Below are 15,252 nucleotides of genomic sequence, written 5' to 3'. Positions count from 1 at the left end.
GTTATTGCCTGTTACATTTAACTTTTTTAACTATGACTTTATCTTTTTAGTAAATTTAAGTGTTCAACATTTTGTATGATTTTGCTTTGATCTTTGCATACATTTATGATCCCCCCCCCCGTCCCCCCTTCTACCAAAGGGAAGAGGAGGTGTCCTCCTGTCAGGACCAGCTGGGAGAGTTCAGGTCTGCGGCCGGAGTCCTCACCAAATGGCTGGAGGAAACCACAGAGAAAGTACCTGCGGTTCAGCCAAGCAGCAGTGAGCACAATCTGTCCAAGGACCTGCAGAAAGTCACGGTGAGTCATGATGAGAGCAAGTCAAAACATTGTTCTGGAGACGTCCCAGAACAATGTGTTTAGACTAATTGTCCTGTAAGTCAGCACAGCGTCGGGGCACGAGCCACTGGTGATATACTTAACGTCTGACACAACAGTTTGAAATGGTGGTTGTGTTTTGCAAAGGGTGGAGGTGAGTGTGTTAGATAGATCACTGCCCCGTCCTCCCTCATAGCCCTGCTGCTTTCTCTGCCAAACTAATGAGAGACAAATGGAAAGGGTTTCTGGGAGTGAAACACTAAATTAATATGACTTCCAGGAAGAGAAACTACTTTGATTAGATAAACTGAGATGTCACATAAAAGATAAAAGGAATCCAGATAATGTACCATAAATGAATAGGTCAACATCAAAGCCCAATATAATATACATCATTTTATATATAGGCTTATTATAATATTACTAAATAAAAAAGTTATGTTTGCAATTGAAAGCAAAATGGAGAACTTACAGTAGTTCAAAAAAATATTACAGTATGCCTGTAAATGCCTTAAATTAACTAACATAGTTACCATAGTTCACATTCATAAGTGATAGAAATAACAGCATGGTCCTCTTTATATCTACTATATGTATTTTTTTTTTTTTTTATTACTCTTTGCACAGGGCTTGTTGGAGGAATGGACGTCCAAAGGACCTGCTGTCCAGGACCTCAGTTCTAAAGGGTCCGCTCTCAGCAGCCTCATGAGTGTTCTCACCTCGCCTGCCAAGAAGACAAAGTCGTCACACAAGTCAGGTACATTTAAAAACACACTTAGTGTACTTCTATTCTCAATGGGATGGAATGGGGAAGGAGTGGTGCCACCGTGTGTAGAGTATATGGGTGCTAGTGACATTTGGAGGAATTTGTTATTACTGTATAACTACTAACCAATACAAGTCGTACGGAGATCTTGCATCAGGCAGTCTGCTTGTGCTTCTCATGAGCTTTTATCTTATTTCTTTGTATCAGCTATTACTAATGGTGAAGGTCCCGGGAGCCATGCCTACCTAACCAATAAAGGTAATCACTGTATTAATGTAACACATAATAACACATTCTCTCTGGTCTTACAGTAACCACTTTCAACCTGGCATTGCTATTTTTCAAATTTGTTTAGTTAAAAATGTTCAACTATGTTAAATAGCTTATCTACAAGCTTAGCTCACAGTGCGTCGCATTGCAACGCATTCATTGTGATCTTGTAGATCGGCCTATTTTCCCTATCCGGCGTATATAGGACATAAGTGGATCAACTCTGTGCCAGGCATTATTCTTCAACAACTACAGCTTTCCTGAAATATTCGATGAAGCTGCAGTATTACTGGTTCTACTGTACTGCTAGCACAATCTTATTATTACGACACTGCAGTTATTTTGTACGAGGCAGAATGGCATCCTAGGGAGTTAAGTTGATGACAACCTCTCTGGTGTCCGCAGAGCTGATGGTAATTCAGCAGAACATGTCGTTCGTCAATGAGGGCTACAAGACCCTTGGAGATTTGCTGCAATGTCGGACCGCAGAGCTGAACGGTCTTCTGGAGGAGGTGAGAGACACCCGAAAGGAGACAGAGTCCATGATGACGTGGTTGACGGACTCGAAAAAGACAGCAGCGTCCAGGAACTGCTCCGCCACGGAGAAAGATTCGATGAAAACCCAGCTTGAGCAACAGCAGGTGCAGTACATAAGACGTTGATTTAATACATCTGTTAAGTCCAATTCTAAGCTGTGCACAAGGCACCACACTGAATTTGCCCAGTTACTGTGCTGTGTCAAAATCTATATGCATGTGCGATTCTCTCAGGCCTTTGAAGATGAGATGAAGCAAAAGCGAGAAGATTTCCAGAAGCTGAGAGAGAAGCTCCTCCACTTGATCGAGAAGCACCCGAACTCGCCTGAGGTAGAGCAATGGAAGCAGATGCTGGCACAGATGGGTAAGCACCAAGGGTTTGTCCTAAGGTGGTCAAGCGCTACTGAGATACTGAAATTGCCACTGTGAGATTGATTCACATCTGTAAATGTTTTCAGAAATTGTAAAACATTTTTAAAAAATAATAAAATGCAAACAGAAAAGGACCGATTTTCATCGAGATGGTGTTACCTTGAAAGTCGGTTATTTTGGGCAAGCGTATAGTATGAATTAAACTTTATACATCATAATGACATATACCTCTACTCTCGCTCTCAGCTTTGAAGAACTATTTCACCACCTAGATGCCTACAAACTATGGAGAATCCAACTGATTTCCATGATTGATTATTGTCTTTTGCTCAGACATTGAAGTCCTTTGTAAAGCAGGAAGCTGGAATATGCTCAGTTTGTTAGGGCTTTGTGTATGGACTGATAGAGAGCTGGCTGCATTTTACTCTGGAAAACAAAAAAAGTTTCATTCTCAAAACCTGAACCCTCCCGCACAAATAATAAACTCACCACAGCCATGTTCCCCGGTCCCAATTAGTGGGAGGTTATTAATAAAAAATGCCGCTGTGGATCTGGGGGCTTTGTTGTGCTGACTAATCCATGCCGGTGTGATTGTTTCTGCCCTTCTGGTCAGACGCTGCTTGGGCCGACGTCAGCAGCTCTGTGGAGGAGAGGAAGCTTCACCTGGAGCGCTCCAACAGGAACCTGGACCTGTTCCAAACCACCGAGCCCCAGCTTCGCCAGTGGCTCTCAGAGAAAGAGTTGATGATGAGCGTCCTTGGACCTCTGTCTATGGACCCCAACATGCTGAAGATGCAGAAACAGCAGGTCCAGGTAAGGACAATATATTTATTTATTTTTCCTTTCAGTTAGGTGTTTATTATTACATACACATATATAAAGAAGAAAAAAGAGCATTCCGCGCACTAGAAAGTATGTGACTGCATCTTTTTCTCTTTGCTTGAGATGACTGTATTGTGTACCCTTGTAGTCCCTGATACACATTTTACTAATACATTAAATGAAAATGAAGAGCTGACATTTGAAACATCAAGCGTAGTGGTAATAAATTGCTATGGGATTATTTTTTTTTATATTTCTTTTTATGAATTTTCTAGTTTTACAGAATAGAAAAAAAGATCCCCCTGCATTTCCCACTCACCCCACTGTACAACCCAACCACTAATCTGTCCAAATCCGCATCGCTGCCCAGTCACCGAACAAAAATATACAAAACACAATAAAAAATAAAAATGGAGGCGGGGAAGGTGTCCAGCCATCTTGGGAATGTTTTCAAGTGTGCAAACTTAACTTCATAGCGTTTTACATTTGGATGTACTCTATGTGCTTTCACACTATCAAAGCTCATGTTGACCCTTTCTTTCCCTTCAGATCCTCCAGAATGAATTTACTAGCCGTAAGCCCCAATATGAACAGTTTGAAGAAGCTGCCTCTGCGATCTTAAGCTCCTTGCAGGGGCAGGACCCGTCCAGCGGGGAGTCGGTGAGGGCACAGCTGACCGCTGTCACCCAGAAGTGGCAAGGCCTGACGGGGCAGCTGGATCAACATGCCAGCCTCATCGACCAGGCCGGGGAGAAGACCGGAGCGTTCCAGGAGCTCCTGAGAACTCTCGGTCAGAGTTCTGCTCAACTGGAGATGCAGCTCAACAGCCAGCCTGACACTGTGAAGAAGCAACTGGAGCACGCTCAGAGCATCTCAGCTCAGCTGAGAGAGGAGAGGAAGACGCTGAAGAAGGCTGAAGCCCTCAGCACTGAGCTCACGGCGATGGTGACAGAGGACTATCTCAAAGCAGACCTGGCCAGGCAGCTGGAGAGTGTTAGCAAGCCTCTCAAACAGCTGGAGGAGAAAACAGGTTTAGTCTCATTTTTAATGTTGTCTTATGTCACCGTAGGCTGCATTGTTCTCAAATAAGAAATCTTTCAATTGTTTAAGGAAATACTAATCTCTCAAGAACAGATTCTGCACTGCGTTGGAATCTGTCGGGGAGGTTCGTCATAACAAGTGCGCATGGGCGTGCCTTCAGATCAGGAAGCGGGCCGCGCTTTACCCAATCAAATGTAGTGGGCGGGATTCACGTGTCCGTCCATCCTTCCCCCCTCGAAACAAACCGAAACTAATTTAACAATAACGTCCGCGGAGCAGACAAAACCACGGAAAGATATTCACATTTTAACTTACTCTTTCATCATAGAAACAAGTGGGCTTATAACCAAAACGATCGATGTTCTCTGGGAGAAGTGGTGTTAGTGTTCCGTGTAGAAATATTGTTAGTGGGAATGAAAACATAGTCGCACCAACCGGAAGTGACGCGTTGAAGGCATACAAAACACCGGTTTCCTTTGCGCTCTGGCTCTACGTTTTCTTCCGCCCAGAGCCAACAGACATAGAACAAACAGCAGAGGGCGCTGTTTTTCATTTTCAGTTGGCGATGGGTTCCCAGATTGAGGAAATACAAATACACCATAGGCTGCATTGTGGCCAAACCATTCCATATTGCTAGCAATTATTATTGAGTAGTGCAAATGTAGTTGAACCATTCATTCAACTACAGTTTGCAGTAATTAGTTAATTTTGTGACACAATAGTAGATTAACCGTATTAGCTTTTAACTTCCCACTATTTTGGTGTGTATTTTAAGGTTAATAAATTAAATTGTCTGTGAAAAGTGATCTGATCTCATGAAGTGTATTATTATTGGCTAATTATAACATGAAGATGAAATAAGATGGTTACTATTACAGATCATTTCTACTACATTATTACAGTATTACTAAAGTTAACTGTTGCATTTCTTCTCTGTAGCAAAGCGAATCCAGCAGCTGAACTCGACCTTTGCCAGTTCCCAGCAGTTCCACCAAACCTCCAAAGACTTCCAGGCCTGGCTTGATGAGAAGATCCAAGAGCAGTCTAAACCCCATCCCATCTCCACCAAGGTGGACAACCTGCGCCACAGCCTGAAGGAGCACAACACTCTCCAGTCGACCCTCGGTGAACATGAAGAACCTTACAACACCATCATTGGTGAAGGGGAGAAGCTTCTGCAGAACACAGATGGTGCTGAGAAGTTGGCACTGCAAGGTCAGCTCTCTACCCTCAGCTCCAACTGGGAGGAGGTCAAAAAGAGCTCAGCAGACAGGGCTGACAAGCTCCAGGTGGCTCTGCAGAGAGCTCTGAAGTACCAGGAGCATGCAGAGAAGCTCAACTCTTGGATCCAGGAGTGCGAGTCTGGCGAGGGTTGTGTGAAGCTCAGTGTTGATCCTGTGGCTGTGGAGACCTCGATCTCTCAGGTGAAGGCCCTCCAGAAGGACGTGGACAAGCACAGAGGGGCAATGGAACAACTCAACACAGTTGCAGATAGTGTTCTGGAGGTGGCCAATGCAGACACTGATTCGATAAAAGAAGAAAAGGTTGGCATTGGCAGAAGAGTAGACGGTGTATTGGAGAGACTGCTGACTAAGCGGGAGTCACTAGAGAAAATCTCACTGAGACTTAAGGAATTTAATGACACTCATAAGGAAGCAAAGTGTCAACTTCAGGGAGCTAAGAAGCAAGTGGATGCCTACGAATCATTAGGAGTCCAGGCCTACAGCAATAGGAACTTAACCAACATGAAAGCCCAACAGAAAAGTTTGGATTTAGTGCAGACCCAGGTTGAACATCTGAAGAACCTGGCAAAGGACCTAGTAGTGGATGTCCCAGATGCTGATGGAGTAACAGACCTCCTACTGCAAACTGACAGCCTCGAGCAAGACTACAGCGCCATCAACAAGACGGTAGAGAACACTTGCTCAACCTTAGAAGGTAAGCTGCAGGGCATCGGCCAGTTCCAGAACAACATCCGTGAGATGTTCACCCAGTTCACCGACTTAGACGACGAGCTGGACAACATGGCGCCGGTGGGCCGTGACTTAGACACCCTGAGGAGACAGCAGGACAGCATTCAGAGCTTTGTGGCCAAACTGCGAGATCTGATGTGCAACGCGGTCAACGCCGGCGACAGTTGCAAGAAGATGCTGGAGACGGAGGCCTCCCCAGACCTGCTGGGCCTGAAGAGAGATGTCGATTCTCTCGGTAAGCAATGTGGCAAGCTGTCGGACAGAGCCAAGAGCAGAGAGGAGCGGGTGAACAACACTCTCACCCATCTAGACGAGTTATACTCTAAACTCCAGCATTGCACGGACAGACTGAAGAGAGCTGTTGACAAGGAGGAGTCCCAAGGGCTGGTCGGCATGGAGACAGACGTGATCAATCAACAGCTGGAAGCCTTCAAGGTATTTTCAACACTTTATCACCCCCCCCCCCCAAAAAAAGAAAACACATATTACAAAGGCATATATCTTCCCAACAGGTAATATAATAAGGTGCACGAATGAAATGAATTGACAGTAACATACAATTTTTGTGGATTGACTGCACGTCTCACATTATACTGGTACAAGTTTTGCCATTGTCCTCTCCGGGGATCGGTTTCTCTTGCCACACCGGTGAACCTGATGACATAACTGTGCCAGAGGGATTATGGTACTCACACACACACTGTGTCCTGTTACCATCAAGTAACTACTGGCATTAACCCATTCAATCCGGGGGAACGCATCTCTGTCGTTTTAGATTTAGTTTGGCTATTCAAAAATAGCAGATATACTGTACAAGCTCATGAGCTTGTAGATCTGATATTTTTTAAATATATATATTTTTTAAAGCGAACCTTTGTTCCCTGGAACAAAATATTTTACAAATGTTCGTTTTAAAAAATATATATATTTAAAGATTTGCACACAATTTTTCAAAAAAATTGCAGATCTACAAGCTCATACCGTGGCACTCGGTGCCACGCTATGAGCTTGTATATATCTGCTATTTTTGAATAGCCAAAGAAATCTAAAATGACAGAGATGCGTTCCCGGATTGAACGGGTTAATAATGGGCAGCTGGCAGTCGTGGGCGGTGTTGGCCCTCGGAGCCCTAAAATTCTGCCCATATTAATTTCGATGTAAACTGTTTTTAAACTACAGTACATTTTTTCTATATAAGAATAAATGAACAGAAGATACACCAGTCTTATTGCAGGATGATCTCGCATAGTGCTGAAAGTAGTGTACCACTGTTTTGCATAAGCCCTTGTGGTGGCAGAAATTGAGAGCAGGTCATTAACTCGGCTACACTGGCTACGTATGAACCAATCCTCGGGGGGGATTGCTGGTTTAGGGCATCTGGTACTAACAAAAGAGCTGTGACTGTCGTGCGGGTCGGGGTGGGTGAGGGGGGGGAGGGGCCATGGGAGCCAGGTGGTAAACAGCAGGATGTCACTTGTGTCAGTGGTCCGAGGTAATGAAACTGGCCCTGACTGAATCCTTCCTGCTCCCCTATACCATTCAAATTGGCTTTAAACACTGAACATGGCCTAGCTTTACACTTAACCCTGAGGTTAGCTGGCCCACTGCTAATCTGGTTCCTTCCGACACTGCACCAGTTAACCTGGAGCCAGTGTATATTGCAGAATTGAATTCTTGTCCCTGAAAAATAAATACGAACCCAGACCAGTAGCAGATTAAACATTCAATCAGATGACATGAGATGTATTACTTAGCCCAGGGCTAAGTGCCTGGGTTTTAATACTAGAACGGCAAAAGCCTGTGGCTAATATGATAAGTGTGGTTGCATATACACAGACCGACAGTGTAGCAATGTTTTATATCAGTATTTAGTCTAGCTGTTAATTCATCGGTGTCCCTGGATCCATTTCTCATACAGCAGAGTAGTGGAGAGGGTGTGTTTAGACAGCGTTTTTCCACTTAAATTACCATTACTGTGCTTGGTTTTACTGTTGTTATTGTTATACTGGTACTGTATTATTGTTGCTGGTTGGAGGATGAGACTTAAAGGGATATTTCACTTTCAAATAAAATAGACATTAAAAAATATATATAAAAATAAATGAAAAAAGTAATTAGCATTAGCATTAGAAGGATATTCTAATGGGTGGCCATGGGGGCCATGATTTTTCCATTACTTTTTTAATGTTTCATTTATTTGAAAGTGAAATATCCCTTTAATGCTAAAGATGTCACTTTCGTAAACATCCACGTTGTTTTACTAGCAGTTGCACTGGAAACACAGGTTTTGATACCAGTAGGAATAATATAGCTGGCCTTTCATTTCAAAGGAGCTTTCGATCTATTGTATTGCATGGACTTCTTTGACCTCATGCAAATTCTAATGTTGACAAACCCCAATTTCACATACTATCCTAGTATAGAGAGACACTGGACAGCTTTTCCCTGATCAGAGAAGGTCCATTCTTCTATTGCCTGACATTGTGCAATAAATAATCACAGAATTATATTTCTGTAAACTGTGAGCTTTAGTAGGTATCAGAGGGGGATAAAGAAAAGATGGCCTGTACTATGACTTACATGGATGTAGAATATTCTAAAAGCATGTAAATTCCTTCAGAGGATTAACCTATATTTAGATGTACAGTAGACAGAATTACTAAAATGGTTCATTCATAGGCTTGCAAAATGACACACATCCATGCAAAGATAAAGGGATTTTTTATTTTTATTTTAAGTGATCCCTCCTCCCATGTTAGTCGGGGGGTGGGGGTACATTTAGTATCATAGAGTGCATCTCAACACCCAATTAATCCGCAGGCTCTAAAATATCACACGAGCGTTTTATATTCAATTTTATGCTATGTGGAGTTTGTGTCTAATTAAAAGTCTTTTGAGCCGTGTAGCCATCAAAGAACTGATTGATTCAAGTTGTTGCTGAGCAACGTATGTCATGGTGGCTGTTCACGCTTTCTTTGTCCCAGTATCATCAGTCTGGGTGGTTGCTGGTTAGGGCATCAGCACAGCATCAGCTGCTAGCGGAAAATCCCCATTGTTCTTATTCATGCTAACGTTACTCTGTGCTACGGATCCGGGCAGAATGACTATCTCCAGAAGCAAAGGCACATTATTGGAACGTTTATCTGTTTTACTGGAACAGTAAAGGTTTCAGTAGTTTTTTTTTTTTAAGTCAAAAACTGTGTGTGTGTGTGTGTGTGTGTGTGTGTGTGTGTGTGTGTGTGTGTGTGTGTGTGTGTGTGTGTGTGTGTGTGTGTGTGTGTGTGTGTGTGTGTGTGTGTGTGTGTGTGTGTGTGTGAGAGAGAACCAGGCGCAGGCAGTGCACTTGGTACTTTGCGTTACTTGGCTCCTTTGGCAGTTGTAAAAGAAATAAACAGAGAAAGGCAGCACAGGGATCAGTCCACACTCGCGTGGCGTTACCATTTTAGGTCAAGATTTGAAAGAGACGCCCCTCACTTCATGATTTTTTCCCCCCCTGTTGTTTTTCAACTGAGAGTTATGGAACGTTCACCAGAGAAGATCTGGTGTTTGTACCTTCATGTCTAACCCTGAAGTGGAGCCCATAGTGAACAACATCATCCAACGGGGGAGTTGGGGGGGGGGGGGTTACAGGGTGGGAGGGGGGGCCGAGAGAGGAGCATGTCTATTCTTTTCCCTCCTCAGACATTACATCATTGTCTCTTGTCATTCTACAAGGAATTTCTCGCCTGGTGAATCATAGCTGGTTCCCCTCAATGAAGCTGACCAAGGGGGGAAAAAGTGCTATTGAGGAGGAGACCACATGGGGTTGCTGACTCACTGCTACACAGTGGTGACATGTTGTCCTCAAGGTGAAACCTGAAGCCACTATTTGCCAAAGGATCAGTATGGGAAGACATTGGTGTCTTATGATTTAGAGCAGTGGTTCTCAACCTTTTCAGGCCACGACCCCCCAAAAGAATCATATTTGAACTGGGGACCCCCCATTTTGTTTGGCTTCGTTCCACAGATAATTATAGTGAAAATAGCAGGTCTATCGCGAGGCGTTGTGAGCTTGTAGATCGTCTATTTTCACAATTTTGGTCTCTTTCTTAAATTATTTGACAATTTGGCCAATGTTTTATAGTATAGTTTGTTGATTACTTTTGATGCCGTATTTGGTCTTTTACATTTTTTAAGGTATTAAAAAGGTCTTAAAAGTCAAAGTTCTCAGTGTTAATTTAACTTTGAGAGTGTTCAAAAAGGACCCTCACGAGTCCATTCGGTCATCCAACAGTCATCCAAGCGTTCAAACGGTCATCCAAGCAATGACTCCATTGACATGGACAAGGAAAAGCAACGTTTCCTAATTGCTAAACATCCTCTGTCTGTGGTAATGACCTAATGTCATTCACAGCCATTCTCTGGAGAGACTGATGACCAGTGTGGTCGAAATACCTTTTTCCCCTAAGTAATGTCATATGTCCTTTCCACAACCTTTGGCCTGAATTTCCCTTGTAAGAAACAATATTCACATTCAAAATAAAGTAACACGCCATTCAGGATGAGAGGCCCCTGCAGCGGCAGGAAAGGAGGACTATAGATGAATAATTCGTCTTTCTTAATTCAATGGCCGGATTATGTAAAAAACTATGTGGGAATCAGTCACTGAACATCCACTCTAAATCCCACTTCATTTCTTTAACTGCTTATTCTCTCTGCCATCTCCTCTCGATCACGGATGCTGTTATTGTCCAACTCCTTACCTAGCTACTGTGGTGGTGCAGAGAATCCAGGAAACTAATAAATTCCTTTCATTATCTCTCCCTCTCTCTCTCTCTCCTTTTTTCTTTTCTTCTCTTACCCCGGTCGCTGGACATAAAAAGCCCCTTCATGCACTTGGCAGAGCTGTCGGTGTTAAATTACCTGGGACCTCTGCCTCCCTCAGCATTCCACAGTAATTAAGAATATCTGCAGGGTCCACAGCAACCATCCACCAGAAGAGAAAAAAAACAAAACAAGGGAAACCAAAAAGAGAGAGAGAGAGGAAAAAAAACGTGTGTATCTATTTCAGCCTGGTGTGATGTCATCAGAGTGGGAGCTGCTGCTGCCTGCCGGTCTATCACGGTTGTTGTTAGATTCTTTCTTTTGGGGTGGGTCCTGCCCTCCCTCCCTACCTCCCTCCCTCAGTCCCCCAGCCAAACTGATAGAAAGAGAATGAAAGTGAGTGATTGTGCTTGGATGGAGAGGAGCTGGCTTTAGAAGTAAAGTCATATGGGCCATGCAGACATAAGGGGGTGGGGGGTATTAGTGGGGGAGAAAAAAAAAGGGTCACGCTTCCACCAATCAACTTGTGCCTGAGCAGCCCTCAGCACAAAATAGAGTTGTGGCAGATGTTGCTTGAATAATGACTGGGGGGCGGGGCATGTAGCCCTCTGCCAGGAGGCTGTCTGTCATTGCAAGAGGAGCGATGAGAGAGGAAGGACCAGCTTTTTTATTTATCCAGGAGTACCGGCTTTTCCTCAGAAGTGGACCCTAGTTAGTTTTTTGTACAGCTCCACTGGATTTATCTCTGGATATACCACTTTGCACTTTTCCTCCGCTGGGCTTGTATGTGGATGCTCTGGGAATATAAAACACACAATAAGCACTTTGGACAGGAGAAACAATGATAACGTTTTGTCAATGCAAATCGAAGAGCCACGAAGAACATTCTTTGAGGATAGGTGACTTTACTGAATGGCTGGACTTCCATTCTTCATGTTGACTTTAAGCTGCTATACATCACCTCAGTTTTGGCATTTTTTTTAATAATGTACAGTGCATTTATTTTTCTGATTGATTTAGCTATTTACAGTAGATCAGCATTTTAAGTAATTGTATATATTGTAAAAAAAGAAAGAAAATAACAGAAAACTCTTTAGGAGTATATTTTAAATGTTAAACATTTGGTATTTATTACTTAGCTTCTCATTTCAGTGAGAGCAAGTCAGTTCATATGTTTTATACAACAGTTTTTTAAGCACACATCTTTTGACGCTTTTAGTTTTGCACAAAAAAAAAAACATACGCCTCAAAGAATATTACTACGTTTTATGTAGTCTTCTCGTCTAGTCACCGATAGCAGTGTGTTTAGGATGGGCAAACCTTTGAGCAGACCAGACTGTCTCCGCCAGAACCCGTCCTGTGTGGGTAAAGGCGAGGAGGAGGACATGAACATTGACGACTGCTATGTGCCTCAGAGGTCCATCTATGACACCGTGCGTCTCAACGAGCAGATCGACTCCGGCTCCAAAGGCAGCCTGTCGTCTCGTCACTTCTCAGGTACCCTGCCCTACACACACCGCACGCTGGACTTCAGCAGCCTGTGTGGGAACGGAGTTCTGTCCTCCTCCAGCGCGTTTGAGCTGCGGGGCCGCAAACCGGCCGCGCTGGACGAGCGCGCCGTCTTCGAAGGACTGAAACTCAACGGCGATGTCATCAGGGGGGCCGAAACGGCCGTGTCCAAGCCACGTCTTCCCCCGGGAGGGGAGAGGAAGGACCAGCCTCATCAGCGTAGGTCCTGGCGGGCTTTCGCCCCGACGAACCTCGCCGAGTATGCCAGTCGTAGCGGGACCCTGTGCACGGACGGCGTCGAGAAGACGAGGCTGACCAATGGCAGGAGAGGAAGGAGTATGACCAGCTCGCTGACATCCGAGGAGGACTCAGGCCTGTACAGTCCCACCGTAGAGAGGGAACGCCACGCCCATCGATCCCACAGACGAACAGGGCCTGGTACCAGGAGCCTCTCCTCCTCTGAGGCCATGCATGTGTCCGGGGACCTGAAGACAGTACGGTCCCTCAGCTCCGGTCAGGACGAGTTCCCCTTTTCTCCTGCGAGGGAGCACCTGTACAGATCTCTGCGTCACAGCAGCAGCCTGGTCCAGGGTCCCCAGCAGGGGGGCTCCTCCTGCATGATAGACTTCAGGGAACCGCAGGCCGTCTCCAATGGCGAACACAGATACTCCGGAGGCAGGTCGTCTTTAGGATCAGCACCTAGGGCTCACAACGGAAGCTCTGGGAGGCGTTCCAGGACACTAATGGGCTACGATGAGTTGTCCACCGCTGAGTTGCTGGAGGACGTGTCATCTCAGGAGGACTGCGAGCTTCTCAGTGTGGTGGTGACACAGCCGGAGGCGTACGGAAACAACGCACCCCCTGCCGAGCGCCCACGGCAGTCCGATGCACGTGACGTGCGACATGGAGCGTCCAAGTTCAACATGGAGGACCTGGAGGAATTCCTCCAGTCAGTCGAGGCCTGTTTGCCGAACGGCAGTGTGCAAGCATTCCAGCACTTAGGAGAACAAGACATAGAAAACTTATTGACTGCTATAGCCGCATGTCCAGAAATGGAACTAGCAGGCTTCTTCTCCCCACAGGTGCCCAAAAATAGCCTCTTCCTTTATGTTTGGGTGTTTGTTGATTAAGTGATCAAGCATGTGTTTCGCGCTGGACAGATATGACACTGTAGATTAGTGTTTCCAGGCTGCAGCTCGGCATGTACCTCACATATCAGATTACACAATGCCTGAATTAGGTTTAGCTCTCACTAGTTTAGCTTGGGAGTCTGTCTGCGTGATCCTGCACAGCTGTGCTTTAACTGATAGCCATGCTCTCTGCTTACAGTGGCTGCTGGCCGGCCGGCTAGAGTGAGCTGTTTACGTTAGCTTTGTTTTAAACGCTAACCTGGAGATGAAACCAGGAATGCAGTCATTCTTCAGAAATTGGCACCAGCTAATTCTTGACTGAGATTTCCTTCTATAATAGATAGTGTTCATTTTAATTCTAACTAATAGATTTTGTGCCATTTTGAATAATACCCATCAATGCAGGTAATGCATTGTTGAAAGCACTGCTCTCGTTGGAATAACACTCTTGTACGTTTCATTCTCATTTTACCCGAACAATTGAATAGGATAGAAACATAACCTCTATCTGTCAAAAATTAATCGCTAAACTAAGTCCCCTGTAATGTGAGTAACTTAGTTTGTCTTCTTGTGTTGCATTTGACCACAGGTATTCCAAAAAGAGGAGATTGATCCATTGCATTCACAAATTCAAGACATCAACTCCCTGGGCCAGGGGCTGATCCAGAACGCTGGCAAAGGCACGTGTACCAAGGGCCTGGAGGCTGATCTAGAGGATGTCAACACAACATGGAATACCCTTAACAAAAAGGTCGGTGGTCCTATTCGAATCTTTCTCAAACTGGACTGGTTACTTTCATACAAAGGAATTAGAAATGTTTTTTCTTTTTTAATCAAGCTGAGTAATACTGTATTCTCTTGCAATGTGTACTAGTGAAGCTTTACTTGACCTCAACAGGCGACATCTATATTTAACAGGCTGCTCTTTACATGTCCTACTGTAGATTGCCGAGCGCTCGGTTCAGCTGCATGAAGCCCTGTTGCATTGCGGGAGGTTCCAAGATGCTCTTGAGTCACTACTCAGCTGGCTGACTGACACAGATGAGCTGGTGGCCAATCAGAAAGCCCCTTCTGCAGAGTTCAAAGTGGTGAAGGCACAAATACAGGAGCAGAAAGTAAGCTGATGTCATGTGGAGTAAACATATAAACACTTGATCACTCACACACTGCCCAGGCTATTTAAAACTTTCCGTTTTAACTCGGAGAGAATTCACACAGCACAATAGCCTGGAAAGTGGACATCCATCTTGTTTTAATGGCATCCATTGTCAAACATGGATGCAGTACAAACCATTAGGCTTGGAGTTGAATCTAATGGACACATGATTTGTTTGCACTCGAACATGGCTTTGTTACTGTGTGAAGCAATGCTTGTAGTAAGAACTTGATGAAGAGGCTCTCCTCCTCTGTCCGTCTCCGACAGCTCTTGCAGAGACTCCTGGATGAGCGCAGGCCAACTGTGGAGCTGATTAAGAAAGAGGGAGAGAAGGTTGCAGAGCTGGCAGAGTCTGTGGATAAGGACAAGGTTGTAAGGCAGATTGAGTGCCTGGGGCAGAGGTGGGACTCTCTGCTCAAGAAGGTAGAAAACAGGTCTGTGTTAACACTTGTAATATTAAACCTTTACAAATGTGCTCTTTCCATCGTGTGACTATAGTCTAGCTATCCAGTTACTGGAGAGAAGCCCAAAGTAAATTTGAAATCTGAATTTTGATATAT

At 44.6% G+C, this 15,252-nt stretch overlaps 1 protein-coding gene across 4 annotated transcripts in view; it reads left to right on the top strand.

The window, feature by feature from the left end:
- dst (dystonin) overlaps nucleotides 1-15,252 on the top strand; it is a 145,473-nt gene that overhangs the window by 94,764 nt on the left and 35,457 nt on the right. For all 4 annotated transcript variants that reach the window (XM_080449297.1, XM_080449299.1, XM_080449298.1 and 1 more), the window contains 11 exons: nucleotides 140-296; nucleotides 942-1,071; nucleotides 1,288-1,338; nucleotides 1,756-1,991; nucleotides 2,121-2,250; nucleotides 2,872-3,071; nucleotides 3,630-4,110; nucleotides 5,061-6,529; nucleotides 14,126-14,287; nucleotides 14,481-14,651; nucleotides 14,960-15,126. In XM_080449297.1, the coding sequence (XP_080305423.1) occupies nucleotides 140-296; nucleotides 942-1,071; nucleotides 1,288-1,338; nucleotides 1,756-1,991; nucleotides 2,121-2,250; nucleotides 2,872-3,071; nucleotides 3,630-4,110; nucleotides 5,061-6,529; nucleotides 14,126-14,287; nucleotides 14,481-14,651; nucleotides 14,960-15,126 (3,354 nt within the window). The remainder of the gene's footprint in view (nucleotides 1-139; nucleotides 297-941; nucleotides 1,072-1,287; nucleotides 1,339-1,755; nucleotides 1,992-2,120; nucleotides 2,251-2,871; nucleotides 3,072-3,629; nucleotides 4,111-5,060; nucleotides 6,530-14,125; nucleotides 14,288-14,480; nucleotides 14,652-14,959; nucleotides 15,127-15,252) is intronic.

The sequence above is a fragment of the Gymnoscopelus braueri genome (genome assembly GCF_963280865.1).
Source record: "Gymnoscopelus braueri genome assembly, chromosome: 14".
NCBI lineage: Eukaryota > Metazoa > Chordata > Actinopteri > Myctophiformes > Myctophidae > Gymnoscopelus > Gymnoscopelus braueri.
This window is presented reverse-complemented; position numbering and strand designations above follow the sequence as displayed.